We start from the raw sequence: 26,464 nt of genomic DNA, 5'->3' as shown, positions 1-26,464 counted from the left end.
AATAGCTCACCTCGAGCTATCGCTCAGGTGAGCTAAAAAACAATAAGAAACTTCATTCCAACAAATATATAAGATTACACAGTATTAAGATTAACAAAGCCCCTCTAGAGATTATTTTGCTGCTATCAATCTTGACCAAGGTATTAGGGAAAAAATAATAATTAAGTTATGACTTTCAATGAGTTGGATCTATTTATTTTTTACAAGAGTTGGAAAGTGGGTACGATTTAATTGCTTGATTTAAAACTTGCTTGACACTAGGGCGTAACTACACAGGAAAGCTAGCGAAGACTTGTATTCAGGTATTTATAATCAAATCATAATATAATTATTAAGACAAGCTTAACATCACATTGGAGGGAGCCATACATCATTTAGACTGACCTGTCATGGTGAAGACTCCCACCAGAAGCCCGATATTCCTGCCCGCGAGCATGACATTCTCAGAGTTAGCATTCTTGCCAGTCTGATTCTTGGTCTTTCTTCCAGCCCATATTCCAACAGCAAGAATAAGCAGGTAGAAGATGATTATAGCAATAAGACCTGGTATGTGTATGGCCATGGTGGCTGATGTCCGTTACCAATTATTGCTGCTATAGTGACTAAATATCATCAACCTGAAAAAAAACAAGCAATAATACTTTTTTAAATGCTTTTTTATCCTGTTCATTTAATCACACTTTCATTTCTGGTAATCATTTCATGCTAAATAAATTGTTCACCACCTGAACACAATCTGTAACCAGGTTAATTAAACTAATCTGAGCGACTCACTTACAGTGGTGTTAAGATAAAACTTAATGTATTCATGAACGTTTACTCAACTTAAAACATGACTGTGATGTCATCACATTTTTGTGACTATACAGTCAATTTAATATTGGGAAGGTGGCTGACCCTTATTAGGCATGTTTTTCATTGAATTGTTCAAAAGCACTGCCCTCAAATCTTCAGTGTTGATTTTGGAAGTGTTTTTAAACTATTGTTCATACAATGGTGTTGTGCATGACTAAGGCATGTATACATTTGTTGTACAAATGATGCAAAGAAAATAATGGAGAGAAGAAAACATGGCAATGGCATTTAAAACAGACCTTCAACCTTTAATATATAAATCTATTTTAATAAAAAAACTTGTGTATTATAATCTTAACTAGGTTCTCAGGTAAGCTACCAAACTGGGTCCCTATTAAAGCTGGAATACGGACAAAACCCCTCCCGAACAAAAACTCTCACGTCATTTTCATAGAGGGAGGACAAAAACCCTCCCATAAAAAAACGGGGGTGGACAAAAACCTTCCCATCAAAAAAGGGGGCGGACAAAAGCCCCCCCGTGAAAGCAATTAAACACCAACAAATGTAATTGTTTCACACAGTGTTGCATTCATTAATCCGAAATATTTATCCATTGTGTATTTTGTTTTCAGGGGTGTGAAATTGAAAGAAGAAAATGTGTATCGATTTACTGTATACATACCGTTTTTCTAATGTGCATATATATCCGATAATCCAATATAAGAACAACATCAAATAATACATAAAATAAGGCCATTTATGGACAAGTGAATTTAAAATTAGATTGAAAGCAATACGATACAGAGAAACGTTTAATCGCGTCATGCGCGCATGCATTCATGCAAAAACGTGCTTCCCGGGGACTTTCTGAAAACCTTGCGAAAATGAAAGTGAAATTCTGTTAACAATTAACAATTCGTTTGCATGTAACTAAATTGTCTGATCTTTGACTGTTACGTTTTCATTTGCATTTTTGCAGACAATATTTAAATGCATATTGTCCACAAATAAAAATAAAGTAAAACATGCCTTGTTAAACTTGTCAAATCTGTCAATGATTCAAAAGATTGATAGCACATACATTGTAACAGCATTACAGGTAGTGGCTAACAGATATTTAGGCCAACTAATCCGCTAATCATAACAATAAACTAGTTAATGGCATACAATAATATATGTCAAAATATCAAACTGTGAATCTGCAACTGCGGACAAAAGCCCTCCAGTGAAAGCAATTAAACACCGACAAATGTAATTGCTTCACACAGTGTTGCATTCTTTAATGATAGAGACATCCAACCAAACATCCGGGTGGTGGCATGTGACTACTAGCAAGCCATACACAATGCAGTGCGGACATCGCTTAGCTCCCACACACGTATACAGGGATGTTTTTATCACCTGACTCGGGCAAAGGGGCATCGCGTCCAGAGCGAGGGTCTGCAGACTCGATACAGAGACGAAGAAGAGGTGCAGCACTTCTGCGGAATGCTGGATGGTATGGCGTTTTTCCTGGTGCATCTGGTGGCTAACGGCTTGAGCCTTCTTTGGGAATTTGCACCTGATGGCATCAACAGCATATAAGACTACTTTGACGCCAACTATATACGTCAACGGGGCATTCAGAAGCGTCATGAAGGATGGTCACCTTAGCTTCAGGCCCACACAGCCACGCTTCACGCCTGAGGTATAGAACGTTCATGAGGCTACAAAATATGGTGAAGCATGGACGAAAAAAGCATGTGAAAGCTGGAATAACGGTTTCAAGCATCTCATGGGCCACGAAAATCCATCATTGTGGAATGTCATCACCGCCACCGTTTTTTCATGGGACGGTTTTTGTCCGCCCCCATCCCCATTTTTTCATAGGAGGGTTTTTTGTCCAGCCCCATTTTTTCATGGGAGGGTTTTTGTCCGGCCCCTATAAAACTGACGGGAGGGTTTTTGTCCGAGAGGGTTTTTGTCAGAAATTCATTAAAGCTTACTATATCTAAATTAGAACCAGAAAAAGTTGAGACAATTTTAGGGCCATTATTCTGAAGTGACATCCAGCGCCGACTGAACAACCAACCGCCCATACGTCACAGATGTTGCTATAAAAGGCACTTTTTTTTGGAAAGGGCATATACAAACTAATTTATTTGGCCTAATATTCCTGAAACTTAGTAATTCCAAAACAGTCTTACTTGTCTCCTTATTCAGCCAATCAAACAATTTAACTGTAAAATTGAAAAACAATATTTCTTCCTTATAACTGATAAGCTGTACTCACCCATACTCAATGACCTCTCCTGTCATCCACCATGATAACTGATAAGCTATACTCACCCATACACAATGACCTCTCCTGTCATCCACCATGATTGCTGATAAGCTATACTCACATATACACAATGACCTCTCATGTCATCCACCATGATAACTGATAAGCTATACTCACCCATACACAATGACCTCTCCTGTCATCCACCATGATAACTGATAAGCTATACTTACCCATGCACAATGACCTCTCCGGTCATCCACCATGATAACTGATAAGCTATACTCACCCATACACAATGACCTCTCCTGTCATCCCCCATGATTGCTGATAAGCTATACTTACCCATACACAACGACTTCACCTGTCATCCTCCATTATAACTGATAAGCTATACTCACCCATACACAATGGCCTCTCCTGTCATCAACCATGATTGCTGATAAGCTATACTCACCCATAAACAATGACTTCTCCTGTCATCAACCATGATTGCTGATAAGCTATACTCACCCATACACAATGACCTCTCCTTTCATCAACCATGATTGCTGATAAGCTATACTCACCCATACACAATGACCTCTCCTGTCATCCACCATGATAACTGATTAGCTATACTTACCCATACACAATGACCTCTACTGTCATCCACCATGATAACTGATAAGCTATACTCACCCATACACAATGGCCTCTCCTGTCATTCACCATGATGACAGATAAGCTATACTCACCCATACACAATGACCTCTCCTGTCATCAACCATGATTGCTGATAAGCTATACTCACCCATACACAATGACCTCTCCTTTCATCAACCATGATTGCTGATAAGCTATACTCACCCATACACAATGACCTCTCCTGTCATCCACCATGATAACTGATTAGCTATACTTACCCATACACAATGACCTCTCCTGTCATCCACCATGATAACTGATAAGCTATACTCACCCATACACAATGGCCTCTCCTGTCATTCACCATGATGACAGATAAGCTATACTCACCCATACACAATGACCTCTCCTGTCATCAACCATGATTGCTGATAAGCTATACTCACTCATACAAAATGACCTCTCCTGTCATCCGCAATGATTGCTGATAAGCTATACTCACCCATACACAATGACCACTCCTGTCATCCACCATGATTACTGAAGCTATACTTACCCATACACAATGACCTCTCCTGTCATCAACAATGATTGCTGATAAGCTATACTAACCCATAAACAATGACCTCTCCGGTCATCCACCATGATAACTGATAAGCTATACTCACCCATACACAATGACCACTCCTGTCATCCACCATGATTACTGAAGCTATACTTACCCATACACAATGACCTCTCCTGTCATCCACCATAATTACTGAAGCTATACTTACCCATACACAATGACCTCTCCTGTCATCAACAATGATTGCTGATAAGCTATACTCACCCATATACAATGACCTCTCCTGTCATCCACCATGATTGCTGATAAGCTATACTCACCCATACAAAATGACCTCTCATGTCATCCACAATGATTGCTGATAAGCTATACTCACCCATACACAATGACCACTCCTGTCATCCACCATGATTACTGAAGCTATACTTACCCATACACAATGACCTCTCCTGTCATCCACCATGATTACTGAAGCTATACTTACCCATACACAATGACCACTCCTGTCATCCACCATGATTACTGAAGCTATACTTACCCATACACAATGACCTCTCCTGTCATCCACCATGATTACTGAAGCTATATTCACCCATACAAAATGACCTCTCCTGTCATCAACAATGATTGCTGATAAGCTATACTCACCCATACACAATGACCTCTCCTGTCATCCACAATGATTGCTGATAAGCTATACTCACCCATACACAATGACCACTCCTGTCATCCACCATGATTACTGAAGCTATACTTACCCATACACAATGACCTCTCCTGTCATCAACAATGATTGCTGATAAGCTATACTAACCCATACACAATGACCTCTCCGGTCATCCACCATGATAACTGATAAGCTATACTCACCCATACACAATGACCACTCCTGTCATCCACCATGATTACTGAAGCTATACTTACCCATACACAATGACCTCTCCTGTCACCAACAATGATTGCTGATAAGCTTTACTCACCCATACACAATGACCACTCCTGTCATCCACCATGATAACTAATAAGCTATACTCACCCATACACAATGACCTCTCCTGTCATCCACCATGATAACTGATAAGCTTTACTCACCCATACACAATGACCTCTCCTGTCAACCACCATCATTACTGATCATACAAAATGACCTCTCCTGTCATCCACCAAGATTACTGATAAGCTATACTCACGTATACACAATGACCTCTCCTGCCATCCACCATAATAACTGATTAGCTATACTCACTTATACACAATGACCTCTCATGTCATCCACCATGATAACTGATAAGCTATACTCACCTATACACAATGACCTCTCCTGTCATCCACCAAGATAACTGATAAGCTATACTCACCCATACACAATGACCCCTCCTGTCATCCACCATGATTACTGATAAGCTATACTCACCCATACACAATGACCTCTCCTGTCATCCACCATGATAACTGATAAGCTATACTCACCCATACACAATGACCTCTCCTGTCATCCACCATGATAACTGATAAGCTTTACTCACCCATACACAATGACCTCTCCTGTCAACCACCATCATTACTGATCATACACAATGACCTCTCCTGTCATCCACCATGATAACTGATAAGCTATACTCACCCATACACAATGACCTCTCCTGTCATCCACCATGATAACTGATAAGCTATACTCACCCATACTCAATGACCTCTCCTGTCATCCCCCATAATTGCTGATAAGCTATACTCACTTATACACAATGACCTCTCCTGTCAACCACCATCATTACTGATCATACACAATGACCTCTCCTGTCATCCACCAAGATTACTGATAAGCTATACTCACCCATACACAATGGCCTCTCCTGTCATCCACCAAGATTACTGATAAGCTATACTCACCCATACACAATGACCTCTCCTGTCATTCACCATGATGACACATAAGCTATACTCATCCATACACAATGACCTCTCCTGTCATCCACTAAGATTACTGATAAGCTATACTCACCCATACACAATGACCTCTCCTGTCATCCACCATGATTGCTGATAAGCTCTACTTACCTATACACAATGACCTCTCCTGTCATCCACCATGATAACTGATAAGCTATACTCAACCATACACAATGGCCTCTCCTGTCATCCACCAAGATTACTGATAAGCTATACTCACCCATACACAATGACCTCTCCTGTCATCCACTAAGATTACTGATAAGCTATACTCACCCATACACAATGGCCTCTCCTGTCATCCACCATGATTACTGATAAGCTATACTCACCCATACACAATGACCTCTCCTGTCATCCACCAAGATTACAGATAAGCTATACTCACCCATACACAATGGCCTCTAAATCATCAACCAAGATTACTGATAAGCTATACTCACCCATACACAATGACCTCTCCTGTCATCCACTAAGATTACTGATAAGCTATACTCACCCATACACAATGGCCTCTCCTGTCATCCACCATGATTACTGATAAGCTATACTCACCCACACACAATGACCTCTCCTGCCATCCACCAAGATTACAGATAAGCTATACTCACCCATACACAATGACCTCTCCTGTCATCCACCATGATTGCTGATAAGCTATACTTACCTATACACAATGGCCTCTCCTGTCATCCACCATGATTACTGATAAGCTATACTTACCTATACACAATGACCTCTCCTGTCATCCACCAAGATTACTGATAAGCTATACTCACCCATACACAATGGCCTCTCCTGTCATCCACCAAGATTACAGATAAGCTATACTCACCCATACACAATGGCCTCTCCTGTCATCCACCATGATTACTGATAAGCTATACTTTCCTATACACAATGACCTCTCCTGTCATCCACCATGATTACTGATAAGCTATACTCACCCATACACAATGACCTCTCCTGTCATCCACCATGATTACTGATAAGCTATACTCACCCATACACAATGACCTCTCCTGTCATCCACCATGATTACTGATAAGCTATACTCACCCATACACAATGACCTCTCCTGTCATCCACCATGATTACTGATAGCTCTACTTACCTATACACAATGACCTCTCCTGTCATCCACCATGATAACTGATAAGCTATACTCACCCATACACAATGACCTCTCCTGTCATCCACCATGATTACTGATAAGCTCTACTTACCCATACACAATGACCTCTCCTGTCATCCACCATGATTACTGATAAGCTCTACTTACCTATACACAATGACCTCTCCTGTCATCCACCATGATTACTGATAAGTTCTACTTACCTATACACAATGACCTCTCCTGTCATCCACCATGATTACTGATAAGCTCTACTTACCTATACACAATGACCTCTCCTGTCATCAACCATCATTACTGATAAGCCATACTCGCCCACACATGCGTTAAGACACACTCTTTATAAATTTGAATGGCTTGTGTTCATTTAAAACTTGTGATTAATTTTGAAAAATGAGTTACGTCTTAAATTATGCAATAGTAAACAACTTCAGTGCCTTCATCGCTTTGATTTAGAAAGGGGATCAGTCTGATTGCTGCATCACTGACAAAGAGGACAATTTATCCATCAATTATCAATTACTAAGATGCAAATCAATACAGTAATAACTGGTAATATGTAGATAGAATTTCATCCATATTTATAAGGCACTTCTTAATGAAGTTAAGATAAGATAATATCCTATCATTTATAGACACCTACACAAATGTTGATCTCAACCCAAGGGAGTTTTCACCACAATTTCTAGTCTGTTAAAATCAGTACAGTTCCAGTAGAATAACTGTCAATTTTAAAATTAAGTCTGTTTTTTTATCCCAGAGCGCCACTCATAATATGTTACAAACTGAAAATAGAAAGATATTTCCCTGGATATCTTATAATTCAATAGCGCTAAAAACTAGACAAACTGCAATGTTTGCTGTAACTGAAGGCACTACTAATTTAATCAACATGAAGAAGAAATAATGTCAATATCAAAACTGCGATAAAGGGCATGCAACTAAATTTGTATAGAATCAATAATCCCAGGGGAATCACTTATAAACCATGGAAATGTCTTATAAAGCAGCAAATCTGTACTTAACAAGCACAATATTTCATAATAATCAGGAAGACAATTTCAACTGTTTTATGTTGAAAATGCTTCATTGGTCAACACAGTCCAATTGCATAAAAAAGGTCTAAACAAATTAAAAAATTGCTTGCCCATTGAAGTTTATTCAGAAATAAGGTTTGTCACAGAATGTGACAGATGTCCTAAGGGTATGCTTGCTAGGGAGGCAACACACTAATAACTCAAAAACGAACTGGACAAAAATCCTTGTAACTGAGGAGCAAGAGAGTTTTACACAATACATGGCCTGGTCATTTGGAATTATATCTAATATTAATATTTATTTGGAATTATATCTAATATTAATATTGTCACAGGTATTATAAAGCAAACAAAAATTCATGATCTTTTACCTTGATTTGTGACCTTGAGCTTTTTACCAAGGAGCACAGAATTGTTGGCAACACATCATTTTGTAATTGGCAATCTGAACTAATGTTAACAATTCTCCAAGGCATTAAAACATTTTCAGAAAGGAAACAAAAGCCAAACCCAAACCTGAACCACCAACAGACAGTGCTTTTTATGTTACTTCCCACCCTTTTCTGGGAATAAAAAAGTGGCTGAAAGCAACAATCAAATAACTTAACAAAAGTACAGTTTTTGGCCTTCTTTACATATGTTTTCAGCTCACCTGACATTTAAGTTTGCAACATGAGCTTTTGTAATCAATAATATCAAACATTGTGTGTTGTCAACTTTGGCTTGTTTACATCTAAAGGCCAATCTTGATGAAACTTGGTCACAATGCTTATCTTGACAATATTTTCGCTGAGTCTGAGTCATGCCTTCAAAAACGAGGACACAAGAGCTAATTTTCACAAAAACTTTGTTACCACTCTAGAATCCATTTATGACTTAAATTTGTAATCTTGATGGAAAATAGTTATAATGTTTATCTTGGCAATATATACAGTCCAATCTGCCTGAGCGACGGCCTGTGAATAGCAACCACCTGTCTATAAAGACCACATCGATTTCCCCAGAACGATTTCACTATAAATTTTATCTGCAAATAGCGCCCGCCTGCCAACAACGACCAGTGACCACCATTTTACATTCCCAAAAGTCGATTGAGTAACAAAATTTGGATTTGACAAAACAGCATACATTGACTTATTAATACAACGATACAATATTTTTGCAGCATGTTCTATTTAACATTGTATATTGTCATCAGTTTGCAAAATTAAAAAAAAAATTGTATTCCTTGTACGAGGCTTACAATGACCACAATCATAACAATTAACGATTTCAATAAAACAATAGCCACCATGATGCTGTGATAGTCACATGATAAACATTTTACCAGTGCACTTGTCGGTCGCTATGAAGATATTGGCAAGTGACAGTTTACTTAGCTCATTTGTTTATTAAACAAATATTGCTAATTGGTAGCCGCCTGCTTCTTTAATGCATTTGACAGTTTGTGGAAAGTGTAAGATGTTGCCTTTTCATTTTAGTGGGTGACGCGATTTAGGTACTATTTGCCGAAAATATCAAAGAAAAGTTTTGGGCTTACATCAACTCATGAAGGAAATGTACGGTTTTGTTACAATTAAGATGCCAATAACACACATACATTTTGATATTTATTCCTTTCTTAAATTTCTCTATTATAAGACGTGCATAGATTATAGAAAAGTAAATTGTCAGCTAAATTTAACCCATTATGGCATCCAAGCGTAAGTTCTTGACGTTGGATGAACGTGTTAAGGTGATAAGCATGTTAGACAAAGGACACAGTTGTAGGAGAGTGGCTAGTGATCTTTTTATAGGCAATACTCAAATCCATCTTATTCTTTTTTGTTTGGATCTTGAAATTATACATGTAAATATAAAAACAAAACTGTGTTTTCAATCCTTTATTACATTTTATATGCATTAGTATTCCTCTATTTAAACAACAGAGCACATAGGTAGATAAGGTACCTGGTAAAAGCCTATTTTGCAAAGTTTCACTCGACCCTGCCAATAAAGACCACTTGTGAACATTTAAGACCACAACAGCCAAATCCCTTAAGTGGTCTTTATTTGCAGATTGGACTGTATGTATATAATGAATATGGGTGAAATGTGTAAACAAGACGGCCTGAAAGGCCCAAAGTCGCTCACCTGAGATAACAAGATATTATTGAGACAAATCTTCTGACCAAGTTTCACGAAGATCGAAAAATAAATGTGGCCTCTAGAGTGTTAACAAGGTTTTACAATAGCCATATAAGGAAAAATGCCCCGCCCATGGCAGCCATGTTCTTCAACCAACCGGCATCATTTTTTAACTCTTCCAAGATATTATCGGAATGAATCTTCTGACCAAGTTTCATGAAGATCTGACAGTAAATGTGGCCTCTAGAGTGTTAACAAGATTTTACTATAGCCATATAAGGAAAAATGCCCCACCCCTTGGAAGCCATTTTTTTCAAGCAAACATAATTATTTTTTAACTCATCCAAGATATCATTGAGACCAATCTTCTGACCAAATTTCATGAAGATTGGACAATAAATGTGGCCTCTAGAGTGTTAACAAGGTTTGACTATAGCCATATATAGCCATATAAGGAAAAATGCCCTGCCCCTGGTGGCCATGTTTTAAAAGCAACCAAAACCATTTTCGAACTCATCCAAGATATCATTGGGACAAATCTTCTGACCAAGTTTCATGATGATCGGAAAATAAATGTAACCTCTAGAGTGTTAAAAAGATTTTACTATAGCCATATAAGAAAAATCGCCCCGCCCCTGTGGTGGCCATTTTTTTTCAACCAACAGGCATCATTTTTGAACTCATCCAAGATATTATTGGGATAATTATTCTTGCCGATTTTCATGAAGATCGGACTATAAATGTGGCCTCTAGTCAGTGTTAACAAGATTTTACTATAGCCTTATATAGCCATATAAGGAAAAATGCCCCGCCACTTGGCAGCCATGTTTTTCAAGCAAACGTAACCATTTTCAAACTCATCCAAGACATTATTAAGACAAATTTTCTGACCATATTTCATCAAGATTGGACATTAAATGTGGCATCTAGAGTGACAACAAGGTTTTACCATAGCCATATAAGGCAAAATGCCCCGCCCTCTGGCAGCCATGTTCTCAACCAACCGGCATCATTTTCCAACTTGTCCAAGACATTATTGGGATGAATCTTCTGACCAAGTTTCATGACGATTGGACAATAAATGTGGCCTCTAGAGTGTAAGCAAGATTTTACTATAGCCATATATAGCCATTAAAGGAAAAATGCCCTGCCCCTTGGCAGCCATGTTTTTCAAGCAAAGGTTACCATTTTTGAACTCATCCAAGATATCAGTGGGACAAATCTTCGGAGCAAGTTTCATGAAGATCGGAAAATAAATGTGGCCTCTAGAGTGTTAACAAGGTTTTACTATAGCCATATAAGGAAAAATTCCCCGCCCCCGGGCGGCCATGTTTTTCAACCAACCGGCATCACTTACGAACTTGTCCAAGATATTATTGGGATGAATCTTCTGACCAAGTTTTATGAAGATCAGACAATAACTGTGGCCTCTAGAGTGTTAACAAGATTTTACTATAGCCATATATAGCCATGTAAGGAAAAATGCCCCGCCCCTTGGCAGCCATGTTTTTCAAGCAAACGTAACCATTTTTGAAGTCATCCAGGATATCATTAAAACCAATTCTCTGACCAAATTTCATGAAGATTGGACAATAAATGTGGCCTCTAGAGAGTTATCAAGGCAAATGTTGACGCTGCACAACGCACAACGGACGACGGGCACAAAGCGCTCACAAAAGCTCACCATGAGCACGTTGTGCTCAGGTGAGCTAAAAAAAACTAGGGCATTAAAACAAATTTAAGAAAACTTTGTATTTTATCTTGAAAATATCAAGAACTGTTTAAAAGTTTTTGACAATTAGTTTTTCTTGAAAAGCAGTGAGCGCTTCAGTGCCATGGCCTCTTATTTTAATTGTAGGGATAATAGTCCCTTTTGAGGTTATTAATTCACAGCTTCTCATTCATAGACAAATGAAAAATAAGAACCAGTAAACACATTTAAAGGTCACTGTAACTGACCAAAAAGGTGTTCTGTAACAATTATAGCATTTGTTTATAGATAGTTAAGAGGGCTTTACAAAAGATTTACAAATCTTGGGATTGTTCATGATTGTTCACAGCAAATTTAAACTTACAGTAAAAAAATTGATTGCATGTCTGAATGTACCTTTATATATCATCATACATTAACTCGTAATCAGTGTTGTGTATCTCTTCTTTCTTTATTAAATTAGATTCATGCTCTTGGTAATTGTAAATTTACACAAACGTTCTGTTGCCTCGTTTAATTTTGTATAATTATAACCGGAGTGTACTGAATACTGAATAGTGTTTGCAAGATTAAAATAGTTTTACATTTGTAATAAAAAAAGCAATTATTCAGTAAATTTCATACAACTGTTAAATAGATTTTATTATAAAACCGTACACTTTAATTCATATTCAAAACTTTTCACAAATTGTTTGAAATATAATAAGGTCATGCAACTTCAGTATCATTGTAAAGTCAATATATCTCATCCCTTACAATTTAAAAAAAAGGTATTATTACAAAGATACATTGGGATTGTTAGTGCCCCATCATTTTGTATTACAGTAACATACAGTATTTTTTCCACATAGATACACCTGGTAAATAACTCTGTGACAAATAAATTTCATGAATTTCAGGAAATTAAATCCAGCTATGTTTACATAATGCATATTTTATCCATTAAAAAATTATTGAGCTAAGAAAATATTTATTGAAACTGACCACTTACCTTTTCTTTATTTAATTATGTTCCGCCTTCAAATGTAATAATACTTATTACCCTAACTTCAACTGATCAAGCAGAATATCTAAATCACTCAACAAGTATTCAGTAAATCCCTTTTAGGAACTACAAATGCTGTTAATACTTCTTAAGTCCAAGAGTTCCTATGTAAATTCCTCTTGAATCTGTGTTACAATCTAAGAACGAAGCCTTATATTGGCATCAGATATAGAGCCTAGACCAAATCTGAACAAATCAGTCTATAGCAATTTCCATTATGCCCATTCTGATCTGGAAACATGCAGTATCTATCTATGTAAGCTGTCACTTAGTACCCCAAAAGCTTGATTTCTGTTTGTTTGTAGTGTAAAATCGTTCCTCTTCATGTTATCCAAATTTAACACCATACACAAAAAATCCCATAATACTCATATAAGTATTGTCCAATTATCTTTTCCAATTAAAGGTTTGTTGGTTTGTTCAAATAAATTGTCAAAGTGAAATGAACAAAAATTCAAATATATTCATCATCAGTGCCCTCGTTAAACTGACCACATTTTTACGATTGAATTGCCATTCAATTTTTATGTATTTAGATTGATACAAATGTGTTTTATTGAGAGGAATTACTTCATCATTTTCCAGAGTGGTACCACAACTTGGTGTTTGAAAACCTCCCTTCCATGTAAAGCGAATTTTGAACATCGCACTCTTGACCTTCAAAAAGCAAGAAATCTAATTACAACACTTAATGGACCCATCAAATATAATATGAATGTATTAACAGAGCATGAGTTTATTTCTAAACCATATACTACTTTATATTATCACCACAAGAGATATTATTGTCACACAGGCTTATTAATTACCATATATGGACTGAAATGTGCCCAATGGGATTGCATTGATCAACCTTGTTTCTAGGAGAGATATGATGTTCACTAGCATGATTTTGAGCCAGTTGAGAGAAACAAACCTGTCAAAATTGATCCGTACCGCCAAAGGAAAGTCTCTTTATTTGAAGTTCCAGTGGCGTAAACATAATCACTCTTGTGGGCGTAAAAATCAGCCCAATATTAGATGAAATATAATGAATCTGTGTTGCTATTTGTTTTGTTCTTTGCACTTGCAGATTCATACACTTACAGATTTATATTCTCAAAATATGTGGGCATACTGTTTAGCAAGCATTTTGGACAGTAGTATCAATACTACTGTCCAAAATGCTTGATAAACAGTATGCCCACATATTTTGGTCCTAAGGATTGTTTTAAAATATTTGCATATGTAACTGCTTTAAATTGTTTAAGTCTATTCAAATAAATGCTAAAAAAGACTGTTGCATTGGTATTCAAAACAGGGGAACAACTACATTTCATCTGGAAAATACTCGCAAATCAGTACATGGTTTGCTGAAAGTTTATATTTGTATTAAAGCATCTTTTATGTGAACATTTCACTTCAAATCATGACACACAAAAATAAGCATAAAAACCACTTGGCATTGTGTGTTATTGAAATGCTAGTTATAAGCTTTTATCAGGGTACACACAACATGGTTTGAAGGCATGCTTAACAAATCGCACCATTAAGTTTCCATCACCATTACAAGCTGAGGAGACATGATTGTTTCATGGTAGATTTCCGGCTGATGCTCCAGGATTTATAGTTCTAATCAGACAAGGTGCTATAAAAACTGAGCTTCAATCAATTATACTTGACTAAATTGCCTTTTATGCAAAGAATATTGTTGTTTGCCTGGCTTCGTTTACTTTGTGTTTGGAACTAGAATGTATTCAGAGAATATCTTCATTATGAGAGGGAATATGTCAACACCATAGTGACACATTTCCTTGTATACTTTGCAAACAGACACAAATTGCCATCCTGCAAAATCGTCACCATCATGACTTAATTTAGAAAATTGACCTAGTAAAAAAGTTTTAATTAATTAATCTCATTAATATGACAGAAAAATCTGACTTTTCAATCAACTGTCATCTGGCAAATAAAACAAAAACTGAGTAATTATTCCTTATTTAGCCGAAGGAACACTTTTGTGTGCTCAAATGTAAAGTTTACCTCTTGGTCTTACAAAGAATTATACACACAATATGATCATCAAATTTCATATAAGGTTTCATACAGAAATTGAAAGTTCTTTGATTTGCATGCAATCTGTCTCATTACTACCAGTGGGTAGATCTATGTAAAATCAAAGCGCTGAAGGCTCTGAAGTTGTTGGCTATTGCATAATCTTAGACGCAACTTATTTTTCAAAATTATCTTATAGCTTTTTAAATCGCAAGTTTGAAATGAACACAACCCATTCAAATTTATGAAGAGTGTGTCTTAACACACAGGTTGAGATGTGTGTGCACTGTTTATCATCATATTTATGTTATAGAGATAACTTAAACAAACTAACAACAACATGCCTCTTTTTGAGACATTCTGAAAGCATTACAAATATGATGAAAATGGTATAATGAGAACCAGTTAATATAAAATAAAATTTGCAATCACCATCATATTAAATGTATAATGTGGGAATATCGAATACCTATCACACTTAGAATATAATTTCATGATGGAAATTCCCTTTTCAAAACTGTTTTTGGACACCATATACACTGCAACGCCGATATATCGCGGTTAGTGGGATCCAAAGATCGCGAGGGTGATATATCCGGCGCGCGATATAACTCGAGAAATTTCTAACTTAATTGTATTGCAGTTAATCTGTCAAATTTCCCCAATGTTTTCATTTAATATACGGCGATGCTACATATTTGTATAGTAATAATTGCAAACCAATTCTACAATAAACTTTTTCAGAACTACATACGTATCTGTATTTATCATAAAAAACAAAATGTAAATTATATTTTTTATTTTCATGAACGATCGCTCGCGAATCAGCTAAAAAGATTTCTTGCCGTCAATTGTGCATAGATTAAAATTTACCCTTATAAATAGTCCAAATGAAGGAACTGAAACAGCGTAACGGTAACGATACAGCGTGTTTAAATTATATTTTATTAAGAGGAAATGTCAATGCCACATAATTCGCGAGATACCACGGTACTTGTTGAAATTTACAACGAAACTTTTAATGGAAATTAATTATCTCAATGTTGTACCCGCTACAAAATGTTTATTTACAAATAAATACACCCACGCCAATTTTCCCGCGCTTTTTATCGGGACAAAGAAATTCATGACCAGTACCAAAATTTAACGATTTATATACCAGTAAACTGCCATTATTACCTTTGCAATGACACCAATTGGTTATTTCTTAAGTGTTAAAACAACCCCAGCCGTGTGTAAACAATACTGTCACTAATCGACTGTTTTTTACGCTTCACTGCGTGCCATAGTAAGCCGCGAAATTTAGGGTGTTAATACTAGCTAGAACCGGTTTTTTGCTTAAGTTAGCAAATTCTCAGATTAAAACATGTCATTTAGTGATTATGCTCGTCGGATTTTTGGGAGCCATAGCCAAAGCGCGATATATTGGACAGCGCGATATACCGGTCCGCGATATATTGGCGTTGCAGTGTACAATTAAAACAAGAGCATCACATAACGGGTGCCAAGGCTCGGCAGCGGATGCATTTTTTAATTAATGAAAGCTTGTCGGAATTTTTTTTTTTTTGTACAGGTCACAGTGACCTTGACCTTTGATCTAGCTACCCCAAAATGGGTGTGGCATGTAGAAGTCATCAAGGTGCATCTAGATATTAAGTTTCAAAGTTGTAGGTGGAAGCACTTTGATTTTAGAGCAAAATGTCAAAGTTTTAGCACGACGCCGGCGGACGGAGGAAGACACAACACAACAGGCTGACAATGACAATACCTCTGGTTTTCGCAGAATACAGCCGAGCTAAAAAACAATAAGAAAATTGATGAAAATAAATCAATCTGCGAACAGTACTTTTTACTCACAAATTAGGTATCATAAAGACAGTGCTGTTGACCCATACTATGTTGTTTATGCAATACTTGTTACCCTAGTAGTTCACACGGTGTCAGCTAGTCCCTGACCTTAACATCGGTATAGAACACTCATGCGCTTTTTCAGCATAGCTGTTTTACCCAGCTTTTCACCTTAAATGACCTCTACATAACGCTAGCAGGCACGAATTAATACATTCAAATATTTTAGGCTGATACGAGGGAAATCCCATTAAATTTGGCTGCATCACTGTGTCTGTGCACAGCATAAAGGATGTAACACTGTTCAATGTATGGAATTTTGGACTACTCTCTGCATGTTCAAACGACACATAGACACAAATTGTGGCCCGGCCAGTTACAATTACGCGTTAAAATCCATATTGCAGAATTTCAGGGTCTGTACTTGGTCTTTAAATTGTCAGGGGAAGATATAATTGACTATCCATAAACATAGTTTTGCTTTCAATTTCATTATCTAAAAACACAAATTTCAAACTTTATTTTTCGCCGAATATCTTTTAAAAAGATATTTCTTATTTTATTTAGTTGTTTTTTATATTCTTTTTTTTGCTATTATAAAGCATTTTTGTTGTTGTCTATATTATATGTGTAGTTATTGGTGAACTCATGTTCAACGTTTTATAAACTGGGAACTGGGAATATAAACAAACTTAACCTTATACTATTGTGTTGTTGGCACCCGCTAATACAAAAGATCGCCCATATCTGTTGAGAACAAAAGAATGTTTCCCAAACATATCAAATTTAACCCCGCTGTAGTGGCAAGCGCTATCAACGAGGTTACACAACAAACACGTGATAGTGTATTGGACTCTCCATATCCCTTGTTGATCTGCAGTAGTTTTATTTTCCTGCATCTATTAATAGCCTCAGATTATGAATGACCTGTGTGCAGAGCAAAAATACCACTTCATTAAAGGGACCTTTTCACAGATTTTGGCATGTATTGAAGTTTGTCATTAAATGCTTTATATTGATTAATGTGAACATCAGATTTAAAAAGCTTAAGTTAAAAAAACAAAAAACAGAAATAAATAAATGTAACCCTCAACTGTGCTGGAACCACTGACTCCTGGAGTAAAAGTCTATCTCTTAGTCCACTCGGCTATCTGTGCTAATACAATGAGCAGCGTATTTTATAATTTATATAAGCAATCCTTGTAGTATCACAAAATATAACGACAACAAAAAACTCTACAATTCAATCGTTTCGCGTTTAAATCGTCAAAAGATGCATATAATGTATATTTTAGAGCATGGTAAATGTTCAGTATTACTGTTTCCTCACAAATATCATAACTACAAAAAAAATGCCAACCTGAATAATTTTTTTTAATTTGGTCAATTTACCTAAACGTGAAAAGGCCCCTTTAAGACGCAGCAGATAGCGGACTATTTTAATCATTCATGAACATTCTCTTCCGCTACACGTATAATACAAACATTTTTTATTGATTCTTTTCTATATACGCTCCATTAAAAATTATTCCATTTAACATGATATTCACATTTGTTTCCAGTTGAAGAACTCAAACCTCTCGCATAAATTATACAACTCTTTCTCGACGCGGATGCGGCAGATGCAGCAGTTATCAGGTTTATCATAGTTAGGAATGTTGGCAAGCGAACAAAAAACAAAAAAAAATTGTTAAGACATTTTGAAAATTAAAGTTATAATAAACTGATTTATCTTCAAAATGGCAAATTCTGTGATACTATCTGTGTGGAAAAAGCATTAAACAGCACAAATCTAATTTTGGATTAAGTTATATATTTTTAAGCAAATGTTTCATGGAAATGCTCTAAATAAAGGTCAGAGAAATCATAAAAGGCCTCCACAAATCAACCACACACTTTCCCTGCCTAACCAAACAATAAGAGCTAGATTAAGGGGAACATTTCAAGTTTATTTTGCTTGGAATCAATAGACAGCTACACCCACTAGCTTCATGAACAAATATAATACCAATCTTTCAATTATCTTGCCAAAATCAAGAGCCTTAAAGAAACAAATTACTGGAAATCTATAAACAGCAACTGAACCCTGTACTTATGATGACGTTTTGGTTGGTTCTCATTATACACTAAATACTTTCATTTCTAAGTAACATTGTAAATGTACCCTGACTGATATAATACACAAATGGATGATACATACATATTATGGATACATTTTAGTTCAGGCAGCAAAAGTTAACTATATTACATACTGTTGAATACAGCTATTTTGAAGACATCAAATTAATAGATTTTTTCAGTCCCAATTTTTTTCTTTATTTTATGGCTAAGAATAGTATTGCTACTTCAAATTTCCCATTTACAAAATTATTTCTTTTTATTATTAAAACATTTCTGTCCCAACAACATTTCATAACCAATTGTTCAGGTTTTTATTTATAATCAAGTTGTTTGTTGTTTGTATAAATGTACATGCAAGCATTAGGCAAAACTTCATCTATTTGCCAGTCACTGATTAATGTAAAGGACTTTTTTTTAATCTGTATAGTTTGTTTTTTATGGCATTAATTTAAAATGAATAATGGCCGTAGTTTTGCTAAATGCTGACATCATGATAAAAATTATGTCATTTGTAAGAGACCATGTTTTAACATGTTTTAATGTCTTGGAATGAAAGCATGATGCTTTAGGTCTGTTTAGTTTTGAATGTCTCTAACGCTTATGTAGATACATTTTCACACATACTTTACTGTCACGATGCCATTATCACAGATTGGCAGTAGCATTTTTGTACGCAACGGACAGAAATGCCACTCAAAAGTTATCTTCAGAGACTGTAGCGCAACTAACTTTTTGTTTACTGTTTTTACAAAATTGAATAATTCATGGAAAACAGGAACACATACTTCATTTCAATTTTTCAAATATAGATTTTTTGTAATATTAAAATTGTGGTCTGTTGTATAATTAGCACAACGAAAAATTCTTTACAGAAATCTATTTTGTGTTTTACTGTATTTTGTTTTAGTAAAATAAATATTGGAATACAATCTTAATTATATGTGTTGATTTTTGTATTTTGTTTTTCTTTCAAATCCAACATGAAAAATGAAGAGACAGTATAACCAAACCAAAAAGACATTTAGATTGTTAAGGTACTATTCCTTGCTGCCATTTGCTCTGCAAAAGGTAATAAAGATGACAATATCCCAACAATGTTGCATACAGATCTCTGTTTAAGCAAATTTATTTAGATTCTGCTGTAAGACTTATGTTATTGTGATCAGCAAAATGATTACATTGAATTAATGAATAATCCTGTCAAACACAAAAGGTACTTAGTAAATTCATGGTATGATAAACAAAAGCAGTGGGCGCCAAATAAAAGGCGCATAATTACATTGTCAAATTAGTTTGTTCTGAATTATCAATAGTTAAGAAATGAAAAAAAATCAATTCATTATGATGCTGTGTTAAATGTTCTTGATATGTCAAGTAATTGCAGATTTTCATGAACTTTGAAGCAAGGCTTTAGGCTCTTTGATTTCAAATCTGTTCTCTTCAGAAGTCAAAGAAAAAAAGAAAATGTGCAATTAACTGTCAGTACACAGTTGTTAAGATGGTTGATGCTTTGAGGATATAATGGATCCTGATGTCCATAAAGCATTTATCTCCATCTCCTTTTGAACTACTTTTAGATCTAATACTGACAAAAGGCATTCGGAAGACATATTTCCCCCCCCCCCCCCCCCCCCCCAGGATTCAAAATATGCAGCAATAAAGAAATTCCAAATATTTTCAGGAACAAGCACATACAGATAAAACACTCTTTAACATTGGTTAACATTGCCTTCATGCACATGATCAATTCATTTTTTTTACTGAATATTTGTATTTCATTCAAAGCTAAGATAGAATAGTGAAAACAATAATAGTCTTTAATTCTGGATTTAACGTTCAGCTGTCAACATTTCCCAGAACAGTCTTTGTCATGTTCTATACATTACATGAACACAATTTCTGCAAGCGAGTGGCTGATTTTGCTGACAAAAGCTCTTAAAACACCAACTAACCAGACACATGGGAAAACAGTATAAATCTAAGACTTGTTCAATATGGGAATACAGTCTATTAATGAGACTGTTTTTCACAAATCACACACTGTAAATCATGCACAGGGCAAGAGTATTGATAAATGCTGGCCTTCATGATCAAGTTACACCCTAGAAGATGTTGATTGTGTAAATAATGATACATAATAAAATAACACAACATTCCTTAGCATGCTGTGCGATTGCAGAATTCTTGTATAAGTCTTCAGCAACAAACTCTTTAACAAGAGGGTCTGAAAGGCCCCAAGTCGCTCACCTGAGATTCAAAGGAACTGACCTGTTCAGAGTGTGCAGCCCAAGATGTCATTAGAGCAAATGTTTTTACCAACTTTCATGATGAGTGAACACACTGGCAGCCATGTTTTTCAACAGACCAGAACCATTTTCATACACATGCAAAATATCATTAAAACAAATATTCTGACAAAGTTTCATGAAGATTCATGAAGCCATATAAGGAAAAAGTCCCGCTCCCTGGTGGCTTCTAGAGTGTTAACAAGGTTTTACTACAGCTATATAAGATAAAATACCACGCCCCTTGGCGGCCATGTTTTTTCAACCAACCGGAACCATTTTCAAACTCATCCAAGATATCATTGGGGTGAATTTCTGACCAAGTTTCATGAAGATTGGAAATAAATGTGGCCTTTAGAGTGTTAACAAGATTTTACTATAGCCATTTATACTATATATGCCATAATTTTTCTGACCAATTCCGGGACATTGAGCTAAATTTTCCGGGACTTTTGCCGATTTTCCGGGACATGTATACATATAGTGGTATATATACACATGAATTTTTGGTAGGCATTTTTTTCAGATCGTAAATTTCTAAGTTCGAAAGCCTACAGTATCCGAAACACACTAGATCAATCATCTATTAACGTCAAATTAAACATTACTACTTCCGAAACTAGATACAAGACACATGTTTTTCGTGTTAGAAAAGAGCACCAAATTGCTTTTGTGTACATGGTACATCATCTGCAGGAAGAAAAGCTCAGAGTTAAAAGTATAATATGCTGGGATACATTTAGGGTGTCCGAAAAGTAAGAGTGTCATAAAATTCTAGTGCAATAACAGCAAGTCACAATGGTGCTTCCAATTTCGAAGGCAATTCAAATACACTTTTATTTTTATAATTACTGGGGGTTTAGAACAAGACAGAAATAAACCTAGTGAGGATGACAATTTTATATGCTTATTTTTTTTACTCAGCTTGTTGTTGTCAGCGTCTGTAACACTAAACTTCTTTGTTGGCTAAACGTGCGAACATAACCTGCTTTTAATTTTTTAATCAACGCTGTTGGACTTCAGCTGATGTGTGAACAACTCGTTTTCTCTTACGCAGCGGGAAATTATAACGCTGTACATTAAAGCCAATAAACAACCACATTAAACAATGCCGCCTTTTCGGGTTGACTGGGAATGTGAGACAATTGCTATGATAACAGAACCCCTGTTAATTGATCGATTTTGACATGTAGCGTAGTCACCTATTTGGGTAGGCATTGTCATGGAGACACTGTGGATTAGTGGGAACACAGATTAAAGGTGCATGCAGTTAAGCATAAGATAAGGTACATGTATATATGGATTTTGTAAAATCCGGGACATTTGGCAGATTTCCGGGACTGCGGGACACATTCTTCATTTCAAGGACAATACCGAACAATCCGGGACGTTACTAAATATTATGGCATGTATGATATATAGCCATATTTGGCAGCCATGTTTTTCAAGTAAACGTTACCATTTTCGAACTCATCCAAGATATCATTGAGACCAATCTTCTGACTAAATTTCATGAAGATTGAACAATAAATGTGGCCTCTAGAGTGTTAACAGTTTTACTAAAGCCATATATAGCCATATAAGGAAAAATGCCTTGCCCCCTGGTGGCCATGTTTTTAAAGCAAGGGAAACCATTTTCGAAACCATCCAAGATATCATGGGGGTGAATCTTCTGACCAAGTTTCATGAAGATTTGACAATAAATGTGGCCTGTAGAGTGTTACCAAGATTTTACTTTAGCCAAATATAGCCATTTAAGGAAAAACGCCCCGCCCCCGGGTGGCCATGTTTTTCAACCAACTAGCATCATTTTCAACTCGTCCTTAATATTATAGGGATGAATCTTCTTACCAAGATTCATTAAGATTGGACAATGAATGTGGCCTCTAGAGTGTTAACAATGGTTTTACTATAGCCATTATATAGCAATATAAGGAAAAATGCCCAACCCCTTTGCAGCCATGTTTTTCAAGAAAGCATTACCATTTTCGAACTAATCCAATATATCATTGAGACCAATCTTCTGACCAAATTTCCTGAAGATTGGACAATAAATGTGGCCTCTAGAGTGTTAACAAGGTTTTACTATAGCAATATATTGCCATATAAGGTAAAATTCACGCACCTTGGCAGCCATGTTTTTCAAGCAAACTTAACCATTTTCGAACTCATCCGAGATATCATTAAGACCAATCTTCTGACCAAGTTTCTTGAAGATTGGACAATAAATGTGGCCTCTAGAGTGTTAACAAGGTTTTACTAAAGCCATATATAAAGCCATATAAGGAAAAATGCCCCGCCCCTTGGCAGCCATGTTTTCAAACAAACATAATTATTTTCAAACTCATCCAAGATATCCTTGAGACCAATCTTCTGACCAAGATTCATGAAGATCGGAAAATAAATGTGGCCTCTAGAGTTAAAAAGGTTTTACTATAGCCATATAAGGAACAAGATATGTGTTTGTCAGAAACACTATGTCCCCTTCTGCGCCGCTTTGAAGCTATATATTTTACCTTTGACCTTGAAGGATGACCTTGACCTTTCACCACTCAAAATGTGCAGCTCCATAAAATATACATGCATGCCAAATATCAAGTTGCTATCTTGAATATTGCAAAAGTTATTGCAAATGTTAAAGTTTGACGCAAACAAACACACAAACCAACACACGGGGCAAAATAAATATGTCACCCACTATAGTGGTGGGGGAACATAAAAATCCCCCGCCCCCTGGCGGCCATGTTTTTCAACCAACCCACATCATTTTTTAACTTGTCCAAGATATTATTGGGATGAATCTTCTGACCAAGTTTCATGAAGATCGGACAATAAATGTGGCCTTTAGAGAGTTAACAAGGCAAATGTTGACACCGCACAACGGACGACGGACAAAAGGTGATCATAAACGCTCACCATGAGCACAACGTGCTCAGGTGAGCTAAAAATGATCAATGTTCATTTCTTATTGTATTAGTCAAAGCATTTACAAACAAAACGTCTTTGATTTAATTGGTTTATACTCGATAACACTATATAAAAATATTTTAAATTGTTCAATGTAATAAATTTCACAGTCACTATAAATTTTGACATGCTGAATATTCATCAATTGGACTTAAAGTCAAAATTTATAATACTACAACTAAACCAAATGATGCAACCCAAAGAAATTAAGAATAGACAATATTTTTCCAAGGCTCCGAATCAAAAAGCAAAAAAAAAAAATTAACAAATTTAACATTAAACAGTAAACATTATTTTATTCAAAGTACCTTAATACATTTTTTATGCAAGTTATTCTTTTAAATTGTAGCATGAAAATTCTACATTTTCTTTTTTGGAAAGCAAACAATAAGGTAACTTAATTGATTTATAAGCTCCAGGCAATGCCAATAATTAAAACTGAGCAAATTTGTTTTGTTTTCACTGCCGTCATTGCGTTAAGCGTTTCATTTCAATTAGGTTTTATCAATTTACAGAATCAATACATGACAAGGGTGAATATTGTAAGATTGGAAATTCCAGAAAAGAGTTAGGCCAAACAGCATTAACCACAATTGACTGGCTACTTATTATCTGGCACATTATTTATCAAATTCTGAAGGGAACATAAAGGAGAAGACCAAATGTGAATGGTGTGTTTCCATGTGTAACTTGTCTCTTTAAATAATTGGAGGGTGAAATTTGCCTCTTTGAGAATGTATGAAACTTTAAGAGACGAAAACATCTTCAGAAGTTTAGGATTCACTGCTAGGTTGTTGTCATTTCAAATGCACAGTGACACAATCAATATGAATCAATCCAAGGCTTAAAAAAATCAAATCAATTTAAAAAATCTATGCTTTGATTTTTCTACACTCTAAAATGAACATATATTGTAGTTAGATGAAGATATTTAGTGGCGATTTCCGGAATTGATTGAAACAAAATACATAAACAAGACCTGCTGTCTCCATCGGAAGACAAACGCCCCAAAAAACGCTTTTTCGAAACCTAAATGCATATTTCGAAACCTAAACGCAGACCCTAAATTCAAGGTCAAGGTCAAAGGGGTCAAAATTTGTGGGGCCAAAAAGGCCTTGTCCATATACACATGCATACCAAATATGAAGGTTACATCTGAAGTGACATAGAAGTTATGAGCATTTTTCGAATTCTCGTGTGACGGACAGACAGACAGACAGACAGACAGTGAGATCACTATATGCCCTCCTTCAGGGGCATAAAAATATGAAACTGGTATTCTCAAGCCCTCATACAGCCTCCTCAAAGGGCTTTACAGCATTCTTGATGCGCTCAAGGCATTCTCAAACTGTGCAAATGGCTACAGTACTCACAGAGCATGCTTTTGTCCCTTTCTGAGTTTAATTATTCTCCACCAATGTTATCTAAAATCTACAGGCAAATGTAACTAGAACAGTCCCATCAGCAACTTTCTGTTTAAAATGTATTTGAAATGTTAAGAAAATATATAGGGAACTAGAAATTGCACTTAAAAATAAACTGCAACAGCAATCTTTTTGGTTAAAAAGGGGAGAGCGAGCTTATGCTCTTTCTATCAAAATAACTGGACTATCTATTTAAGACTTTTTGTCATCGAGAAGATCAAAATTGAAAGAAAACCTCTTCTCAAAGACTATTAACAATCTAGAATCGTGACTGTATTGTCTCATTTCTTTAAAGTGAAAGAAAACCTTCTAACTTAATTGCGCCCTTTATTGTTACGCCTTTTTATAATGAGTTTGCTTTGTAAAGTTAACTGGACCAACAGACCACTGATTTAAAATCTTTGAGTGATCATCGAAGATAACTCATTTAGCTACAGTATTTAAAATTGAATACGAACCAGCCAAATAGTTATCCCCCGCCTAACTCATATTGATCTAAGAACCACAATTTCTAGACATTTGTATAC

At 35.9% G+C, this 26,464-nt stretch overlaps 1 protein-coding gene across 1 annotated transcript in view; it reads right to left on the bottom strand.

Annotated features, from left to right (window-relative positions):
* LOC127865873 (high-affinity choline transporter 1-like) overlaps positions 1-26,464 on the bottom strand; it is a 75,530-nt gene that overhangs the window by 34,260 nt on the left and 14,806 nt on the right. Inside the window, exon 2 of the mRNA XM_052405902.1 lies at positions 385-617. Within this exon, the coding sequence (XP_052261862.1) occupies positions 385-562 (178 nt within the window). The 5' untranslated portion in view covers positions 563-617. The remainder of the gene's footprint in view (positions 1-384; positions 618-26,464) is intronic.

This window comes from Dreissena polymorpha, chromosome 2 (genome assembly GCF_020536995.1).
Source record: "Dreissena polymorpha isolate Duluth1 chromosome 2, UMN_Dpol_1.0, whole genome shotgun sequence".
NCBI lineage: Eukaryota > Metazoa > Mollusca > Bivalvia > Myida > Dreissenidae > Dreissena > Dreissena polymorpha.
The sequence above is the reverse complement of the archived record's forward strand: the minus strand, read 5'-3'. Positions and strand labels throughout refer to the sequence as shown.